The sequence below is a fragment of the Nicotiana tabacum genome, chromosome 21 (genome assembly GCF_000715075.1).
Source record: "Nicotiana tabacum cultivar K326 chromosome 21, ASM71507v2, whole genome shotgun sequence".
In the NCBI taxonomy this organism is placed as follows: domain Eukaryota; kingdom Viridiplantae; phylum Streptophyta; class Magnoliopsida; order Solanales; family Solanaceae; genus Nicotiana; species Nicotiana tabacum.
Window position 1 is genome coordinate 85027170 of NC_134100.1, and position 10256 is coordinate 85037425.

Genomic DNA, 10256 nt, shown 5'->3' on the forward strand with positions numbered 1-10256 from the left:
TCTCAAAATTAAAAGATAGCTGCAACATTCTCTCTATTCCTGAGATTTGACTGCATTTCAAGAAATCCTTCAAGCATCTCGGGTTGCCCAACTTATGGCTTTAGGCTTGTTTTAAGCACTTTTTTAAGTTGCCAAACGCTACAAAAAAACTAAAAAGCTGGTTTGAACAGCTTAAAAACCAATCCAAACACGCTCTTAGCCACAACAGAACTACTTCATCCGATAGGCATCACAATGAAACTTCTATCTAATACATTTCTGGTAACTTAAGAGTGACACAAAGTATAAACAATGTGCAAAGACAAGATTTCAGGAATGGTACTACTCCGACTTCTACACTGAGAAACCGTCTACTTTTTACAAGAGTCAAGAGTTGCCCGTCGCCTTGGTTTATTCATACAAACAATGACAATAATAAGCTACACAAGCGAGCATCCAGATATGAAGCCAAACAAGCAAATAAGTTATTATTGGTGTTAACAAATGAAAATAGCTAGTAGTAGGAATTACTAATTTTGTTACTTCCAACGTTCAATAATCAAAACTTGTGTAGTAAATTCATTTCTCTACTTGCCTGGTGGAATAAGGAGTTGCAACAGCAACTATTCTCCCAAAATTTCTCTCTATTCGCACTTGTAGAGCATCATAACCACAACTCTGCTGCTCCTCTTGAATCTCTTTAGCTGAAAGCACAGCGGATTGGCTTGAATTATCCAACTCAATTATCTGTAATGTTGGAATAAAGCCCAAATCGCGAGGGATGCTGTCCAAATGAAGGCAACCCTTTAGAACTAGATGTTCCAGGCATGGAAAATGATCATTTGAGGCGCTCCATTGCTCTAAGTCGGACATCTCGATTAGCAACAGTTTTAAAGAACAGAACCCCTCTTCAACTTGTTCCCATTTTGGTCCTGTGAAGGCATAATTTTTTAGTTTGAGTACCTCAAGATTTGGCAATCTACAAAGAGACGTCATACTCTCCCACGGCAAGTAAGTGAAGCTCAAAGTCAATTTCTTAAGATTCTCCGGAAGTGCATCAAGATGACGAGCTAATTTTGGTTCTTGTACAGGTGGTTTCAACCCAAAAATCTTTAATGCCTCGAGTTGAGGCAGGAGAGCAAGATTTCTAAAGCAATCTGACCACAAGTCTGACATTGTATCACTAGAATAAGGCCACAGTTTTTCAGATGTGTAAAGAAAATCACTCCAGAGAATTTGGACTGGGTAAGTATAATCGATCGATTCACATATCCCCAATTTCTTCAACTTAGGAGTGCTTGAGAAGACATCCTTTGTACAATCTGCAAGGGTAATATTGACAAGTGTTTGTAGGTTATTTAGAACCCAGGAACTGTATCTATTACATTCTACTTTGGTTGGACTCGGCAAACAGATGCTTGGTTTAACATGGAGATGTCTGAGGTTTGGCATCGTCCAAATCTCCCAAGGAAAAGTTGAGCTTCTAGAATACAGATGAAGTATTAAAGTCTGCAAACTCCAAAACTGTGATACTAGTGGAGGGAATTCGCTACCAGTGGCAACTGCAAGGTAACGCAAATTAACAAGTTGCATTATCTCACTGGGAAACTGAGGGAAATGTTGGAAAGTGATATCTAGAACCCTGAGCAATTTGAAGTCTATGTATGAAAAAATTGAACTTTCCGAAATATTGAATCCCAAGATGGAACGAGAAACAGAAACAGTAGAATCCGTCGGTTGAATAGAGTAACTTGAGAAGATGGTGCTACAATTGATACTAACCCGACGTAAAGCTGTTATGCTTTCTGATAGAACATCAAGGGAACTCTTCAAGACATGTAGAAAGTTTTTTCTTCTAGCTTCTTCTAAGCAAAACTCTCGCATGATGTCATGGACTTTACATGTTTTGAGTTTTCCATTAGACCGCTTTCCAGCTAAAACCAAACATCTATCAATAAGATCCTCCAAACAATCCTCTGCTATCTCTTCCATGGTCGTATGTCCTGTTGCATTAAGGAAGCCCTCAGCAACCCACAACCTAATTAGCTTCCACACGGGAATCTCAAAATCTTCAGGAAATGCTCCCATGTACAAGAAGCAGGCTTTTAAATGTTGAGGCAAGTAGTTGTAACTTAGAGCAAGTATGTCTAAACACTGCCCTGGCTCACGATTTACAACGGAGCCCACACTTTCAGCAACAGTGTTCCAGCTATCCGGAGTCTTGCTCATTTTGGAAAGATGCCCTGCAACCACAACAATCGCTAGAGGTAGTCCTTGGCATTTTTCTGCAATACTTTTCCCAATCACTTCCAACTCAAAAGGGCATCCTCTTTTCCCGAAAAGTTTCTCACGGAGTAGTTCCCAACCTTCATCTTTGTTTAGAAAATTCAGTCGGTGAGGTTGCCTATCTGGATTAGGATTAGCATAAGTTGCGACATCAATGAGCCTACTTGTTAGTATGACACGACTTTTATTGTTATCATTAGGAAGAAACATGCTCACATTGTCCCAAGCATCAGTGCTCCACATGTCATCGACGACAATGAGAAATCTCTTACCCTTTAAACTTTTGTACAATCGGTCAGCCATTTCTTGGTTTCTACCTTCGTACATTTCTTTTGAAGGTTGAGTCATTAGCCTACCATACAGTCGATCAGCAGCTTCTTTGTCGCTCTCTTGATTGGATCCACTGGCTGGAGGAACAACTGAATAAAAGAGGTCAAGTAATGTGTCTCTTTCTCTATACTCTTGAGAAATAGTGGTCCAAGCACGAACATCAAACCGGTAAACAACAGAAGGATCGTTATATGCTCTTTTTGCAAGAGTTGTTTTACCAATACCAGCCATCCCGACTATAGTGATAATATCTAGTTCAGAAGAATCACCTCTGAGCCTATCAATTATTTTGTCCAAGTCGTCCTGGAAACCAACCGGTGTTTGTTGTTGCAAATTTGGACTACTAGTTGATACATCCCTCCTAGCTGGTGAAACTCGTGTATGAAAAAGCCTTGTCCTAATCTTGTCACCCTTAATTGTCATTGCTTCTTTTTTGACCAATTCCATTTCTTCAATTGCTACCTGTAACCTCCTACATAGAACTGAGTAGGCCTTTTTTCGGTCCTTTGCATTTTTGGCCAAAAAATATTTTCTCAACTTTGAGTCAACAATATCTTCAACTTGATATGTTTTCTCTTTGATCTTTCCTTCCAATAATTTTAGCCCTTCATGCTTATGCATTAGCTTTTCAAAATCCGCCAAGAACTCTTGAAAAGATAAAATTCTTTTGCATAGTGATAAGATCTGTTCTTTCCTCTGAAGATTATTCAGTAATGGATGATTGCATTGCAGGAACAGCTCGAGTGAGCATACAGCAGAAGTCAGAGCAGCATAAGCCATTTCTTCTTCCTTAGAAAATTACATTAAACAAACTATCAGTCTACCACTACTTTACAAAAACAACTAGGCGACGGAGCCAAAATTTGAAGTTTATGAGTTCTAAATTTGCCAAAAGAACCTATAGCATGTCTTAGTTACTGGTTCGCAATTAAATATTTATACATATTTAATAAATTTCCTAATAAGTCAAACCTCTCTACAGTAAAGTGCTATTATAGAGAATATATATTATAACATAATATAAAAATCGGTTTCGAAAAAGCTTGGCTTTTATAGTGAATGTTTGTTATATAAGTATGTTGTTATAGAAATGTCTGAATGTACAAATACAGAATCTAAGCAAAAGCTAGCGATACGTCACACTCTAGCTACGAGTTGAGGTAGACTATATGAATTCTAACTGACCATGTTACTCCATTACCTCATCTTAAACATGAGTTTATAACCTCGAAAAAAGATCATTAACATAATAATACAACTTATAATGTCAAAAATCGTCTAAAAAGTTACAAAAATTAAATACAGCCCCAATATTAGAAAACTAGAACAGTAAATATTGGGAAAGCAGAGACCTGATAGTAGTGGCGGCTGTGGGCAAAAATACAGAAGAAGGTAAAGTACCAGCAACAGCAAGAGGGGAAATGCAACAAGTTGAAGCTTCATTCTTTCTCCTATATAAGAAGTGTAAGAACAGAGTGGTCTTCGTTGACATGATGCCAGCTTCATTTACCCCTGTTTTTCATTATTATTACATTAACTGCCATCACACAATTTTGTAAATAAAGGAACTTTTGAGGCATTTCAAAGCCTAATTTGTCTCCACAAATGCATAGTACAATTTAGTCAATAGAAAATTTTGGAGAAATTTCCACAGATGCATAGTACAAATTGTGCATTTTCAAAGCCTATTTACTCAAGACTTGTCCGCATGTGCATAGTACAAATATACTACAAATTGTTAGACCACATATTTACTCAACGCTGGTCTACGATCCAATATAATTCCACTAGTAAAATTTAGAGAGGGTAATGTGTACGCAAATATTATCCCTAACCTGAGATAGAAAAACTATTTTTCGATAGACCCTCGGCTCCCTCCCCTCCTTCCGCAACTCCCCACATATGCATAGTACAAATTGTTAGACCACACATGTGCACAGTACAAATTGTTAGACCACATACTTACTCAAGACTTGTCCACGTGTGCATAGTAAAAATTGTTAGACCACTATTTCTCGAAAGTAGCATATTTTATAAGCGCATATTACAAATACTTTAACCAAATCTAAGACTTTCTAAATCAAGTATATTTGGCAGCTCATTTATTTGAAAAGGAATATGTATTTGAATTCAATTAAATATATATAAGTTTTATGCAATTAGGATCTAATAAATAACTAATTGCTGAGTTTGAATAGCAAATATGTTAAATCAACAGTTAAGCTTGAATAAATAAAATTGACAAGTTAAATCGTAACAGAATATACTCACTAAATAACAAAAAAGCATAGCATAATAAATTTACTAAATAAAAAAATAATTTTTACATATAAATATATGCTAGGTTGAAGTTCAACCTATGTCAATAAGGTAATAATTAATATTCATATTCATCTAAAACTTTAAACATTATAAATTCATGAAATAAAGTAAATACAATACTATAACATTTTATAATTTATGTAGTTTATAGTGCTTTCAAATAGTACAATTATTTTGGCGCCGGCTCATTCAATATGAAGAAATGTGCATACATTTTTTTCTAATAAAAGTAAAATTATGTAAATAAAAGTTGTTGTAAGATTTTACATTAATTTTGCAACTTTAAAATTAGTTTCTAATTTAACTTTTACGCCATTATTTCTAACCTATTAACCCTTATATTGTCATGAGTTTATTTATTTAAAATACTAACATTTAAGTTAATTACTAATTTAGTTATTAATTTAATTTATATTTGCTATTTACCCTAAATTCAATGGACCAAATCACTAGAATATTTGTTATGGAAAAAAATCGATAATTTACAATATTTTAATCTAGTTACTTCTTGAGTTGCAAGTGATATGTCTATTTGCATTACTACTTTTTGAAAATAATTTGACTATCCTATAAAAAAATGTTAAAATTATTGAATTGCCAATTGGTATATAGTGTTCAATTTAGAGAAAGTTGACTCATAAAGAATATTTCAAATAGTAGATATTCAATAGCTAATTGGGACACTGTCTCAATGCCAAAAGGTGCTAGGGGACTTGGAATGAGAAAAGCCAAAGACAAAAATACTGTCATTATTACTGGCCTCACTTGGAGACTATCTAGCCATCCATCCGCCACTTGGGCGAAAGTTCTAACCTTCAAATATGTTGGTAGATACTCTAAGAACACTCATTCCTTTATCTGGAGTAATATCCTCATGGGTTGGAAAATTTGCGAACAAGCCATTGTTTGGAATATCGGAAATGGCAAGAACATTGACTTCTAGTATGCAAATTGGCTACGTTGCACTAAAAACCTGCGTAGCATGATTCAAGGGCCCCTCTCAAACAATGATTTACAACTCAAAGTTTGGAATATTAAAACAAATGACACATGGGACTTGTCAAACCTCTCTTTAGAACTTTCACCCCATATCTCAAACGAAGTACTCTCCTTACAAACAACCAATGGTTATAATAACATTGATATACCAATGTGGGCCCCTACCATAGATGGTATATTCACCACCAAATACGTTTACCCCCTTATATCTCCCAATATAGTACTAAATCAAAGCAAAGACTTCAAATGGCTTTGGAAGTTAAAAATTTGGAATAAGATCAAGTATTTCTTATGGCAATGCTACCATGATCGATTACCCACCAAAAGCTACCTAAGTCATAGTGGTATTAGTATATCAATATACTGCTCCATTTGTAATTTAGTAGAAGAATCGCCCCAACATATCTTTCTCTTCTGCCCCATGGCCACCTCCTTATGGTAAGAGCTGGGCATTAACACACAATCACTAGACATACAAAATACCCATTGGCTCGAAGCTCTCTATAAAAGTGACCCACGGGTTAATTATCACTCCTTAACTTGGAACTGCCTCTTCTCCTTTGCAATTTGACACTTGTGGTTGAATAGGAATAGGAACACTTTCTACAGACTTTGCCAACCTCTTAATCGAAACCTTGTAATCTCTAGAAGCCTTGAATACCTCCATTGTAGTAACATCACTTGTCGTAACCTAGACAGACCCTAACAGTACTACCTAAGTGGGACCCTCATTCCATGAACCAAATAAAGCTTAGTATTGACGGGGCTTTTGCAGGTAAGTTTAAGTAAGTGAGAGTATTTCGAGATAATAATGGGGATTGGATAATGAGATTTAGTAAAACCAGTTATGGTCATCTCCACTATCCATGGAACTACAGGCATTATGCTATGGATTGTAACTAGCAAACGATCATAACTTGACAAACCTTCAAATTGAAACGAACTCAACATCCGTACCAACCCTACTTGAAACTTTAAATTATCCACCCTATAATGCACTAATCTCTGATTGCAGGTACTGGTTGAGGAGGTTTGGGAATCCACCAATCCAACATAACTTCCTAGAAGGAAACAAAGTAGCACATGAATTAGCACAACAAGGAGTCAAGCAAGCCAACGTCTACTATTCTCAAGTATATTCATCCGTACCAGAATTTCTAATGGATGCAATCCAAGCTGATAAGGAAGGCATCACTACTACTAGGATCAATACCACCAACGTTGTTGTTTCAAATAATTTGGCTATGCTTGAAAACTCTGCTATGACATCTTTTGGCTGTAATAGTGCTAGTACTAGTACAAATAAGTCTGATCCCAATGGGAGGACAATGTACGGTAGGAGTGGCAAATGGGTGGGTTGGGTCGGATATGGTTCGGATCGAAAATGAGTAATGTTTCACACCCTTAACATGAGTTTTGTTAAGGGTTATTGATTGGAGTGGGAAACGGGCAGGTCGAATATGGTTCGGGTCGAAAACGGATAATGAAAATGGATAAATTATCCGGCCCGACCCATATTTAATATGGATAAAAAACGGGTTAACCGGCGGATAATATGGGTAACCATATTATCCATGAGTTCTTGAATATGATCACTTTTGGGAAAATTTCTAGTCTCTCAAACTTGAGGAACCCCCAATTTGAAGCTTTGCAAATGTAAAAGTTAAACTCATTGGTTATCCATTGGTTACCCATTGGTTATCCATTTTCTAAATGGATAATATGGTTCTTATCCATATTTGACCCGTCTTTAAAAAGTTCATTATCCAACCCATTTTTTAGTGGATAATATGGGTGGTTAACTGTTTTCTTTTAATCATTTTGCCACCACTATTTATACGGATAAAAAACGGGTTAACCGACGGATAATATGGGTAACCATATTATCCATGACTTCTTGCATATGATCACTTTTGGGAGAATTCTTAGTCTCCCTAACTTGAGCAACTCTCAATTTGAGACTTTACAAATATAAAAGCTAGACCCATTGGTTATCCATTGGTTACCCATTGGTTATCCACTTTCTAAATGGATAATATTGTTCTTATCCATAATTGATCCGTTTTTAAATAGTTCATTATACAACCCATTTTTTAGTGGATAATATGGATGGTTAACTATTTTCATTTAACCATTTTGCCGCCCCTAATGTACGATTACTCTTCTAACTAGTTGTTAATAAACTATCTTTTATTGCCAAAAACAAATAGCTAATTTAGGCAAAGCACTCCTAAGCAGTTAAATATTTTGCAAAATTTCTCTTTATACTTGAGAATATTGATTAAAAATTAAAATTGTTTTACAGGTATGCTCAATGACAATATCAATTAAAATAGTACCGCTATAATATTAGAATATCCTTCTCTCATAACAATTTTAATTGTAAGAAGTGAGGCGTTGAACTTTGACCGTTAAGTGACTATTTTGGACCAAACTGTCCTTGAATCAGTCATTTGTATCAATTCATGACTGTTATTAAATTGAAGAAATGGAATTGATATGGAATCAATTCATATGCATTTTTGAAGAAGCTGCACATTCTAACTTCGGGGTTATTTAGGTAACTTTATTAAATTTTAAGAAATAAAGAAAATCTTCTAATACATATTCAAAATACCCTCACAGTTTGTAATTTTAAACGTGCAGTGAAATTTTTATAACTATAGAAATATGTCAATACAAATAAAATAAGAAGTTTAAAATTAAAGTATTTTATTACTTAGAATGATGTCATTTTTTACAACGGATTAAAAGAGAGAGTATGCCACACAAATGACATCATTCTACATAATGAAACTAGTGGCAAATGGATACCTTTGAAATTTTTTGTTGTGCATAAGTACTCTAAAAAGGCTCATTTCAATGGTTGCAAATGCCATTCCTTAATTTCCTCAAAACAGTTATAACTTTCCCTTTATATTCCAACATCTTCCAACTTTATTAACTACCAACAACAAAGAAAGAAACTCCAAACTCCCCCAGCTTGTCAAGCAAATATAAAAAGTTTGACAAATATGGACAGAAAATTTCTTGCATTTTCTGTCCTAACAATCTTGGTTTGTTCTCTCCTTGTTAATGGCCAGGACCAAAAAAATAATGCAGTAACAAGCCAAAATCCAACACCAAAAGTGGTGTCAGGGACAAAAGATGGAGGAGAAATAAATCATGAAGATGATGATGATGCTGGGATTGATTCACTCAACAGAAATTTCTATGAGAATGAAGAGTTTGGACCAGAGATCTTTGTTGCTGGTCATTAATTGATTCAGTTGTTCCCTTTTCTTTTTTCTTTCTTTTTTCGACGTGAAACATAGATTAAAATTTTGAAATAAATAACCAATTGAATTTTTCGGATTGTAATCATGCGTGACATTCTCTGCTTGTTACTACTGATTTCTTTTCATTTTTCCTTGAGCCGAGTGTATATCAAAAACAACATTTCTATCTTTTAGGTAGGGTAAAGGTATGCGTGCACACTACAATCATTAGACTCCACTTATGAAATTATACTGAGTTTATTATTGTTGTTTTTAATGATGCTTGTCATTCCGTTTATTTGGACGGCATAAAGGGAAATAAAGAGAGAAGGAATTGGGGTATGATTATTGTCACTTAATTCCAATTAGATTCCTAGTAAATTAAGTAGTTAAATACATCTAAAGGAGAAATAATATGAATTGGTTTCAAGTATCTCATTTTTTTTTGTCGACGTACACTTGAACGAGAAAAATGTTAATTCCCATAAACGACAATTTAAAATAAGAAGTGAAAATGATACACACTTCTATGATATACATATGGGAAGAACTGAAAATGTTTAAATAGTTTAAACAAAGTGTAATGCCATCACCCGAGGCGGATTTAGGGGGCACCCGAACCCCCATAAGGCAAATTTTGTTTTTTTCTTTTATATATTATATTTTGAATCTCCTTGACATAGCTCATAAGCATAGCTTAATGGTCAAGAAGGTTTTAAACCTTTGTAAGGTCAGTGGTTTGATTTCCACTTGCCACAGTATTGTCGGAAATATCCTGCGTCCGCCACTGGCCATCACAAAGTGATACAAAAAATTTGTGCTGAAAAATGATATTAGGGGAAGTTGAAATTCTTTTCTTTTAATTCTTATCAATAAAGAACTTGGCATTTGAGACTCTAAATGTCATTATTTTCATTCTATTGATATTGTAGCACTTCTTTTCTAACATCTTTGTATGGAGGAAATAATGAGAGACACTAAGAGTATTTCTAAAGATTTGAGCAGATAAAATATAGACATGTATTGCGTAGAAATGGTTGAGTAGGTTTTTTGGAGTCTAAAACTATACTTAACACAAGCATG

The 10256-nt window shown here is 34.9% G+C and overlaps 1 protein-coding gene across 1 annotated transcript; it reads right to left on the reverse strand.

The window, feature by feature from the left end:
* Window positions 1–285: 285 nt before the first annotated feature.
* On the reverse strand, window positions 286–4084 carry LOC107792545 (putative late blight resistance protein homolog R1A-3). Its single transcript, XM_016614769.2, has 2 exons — window positions 3948–4084; window positions 286–3384 (listed from the first exon to the last, which is right to left on the reverse strand). Exon 2 carries the CDS (start codon window positions 3373–3375, stop codon window positions 559–561), a length of 2817 nt encoding a protein of 938 aa, XP_016470255.1. The 5' UTR covers window positions 3376–3384; window positions 3948–4084; the 3' UTR covers window positions 286–558.
* Between the last annotated feature and the right edge of the window lie 6172 nt (window positions 4085–10256).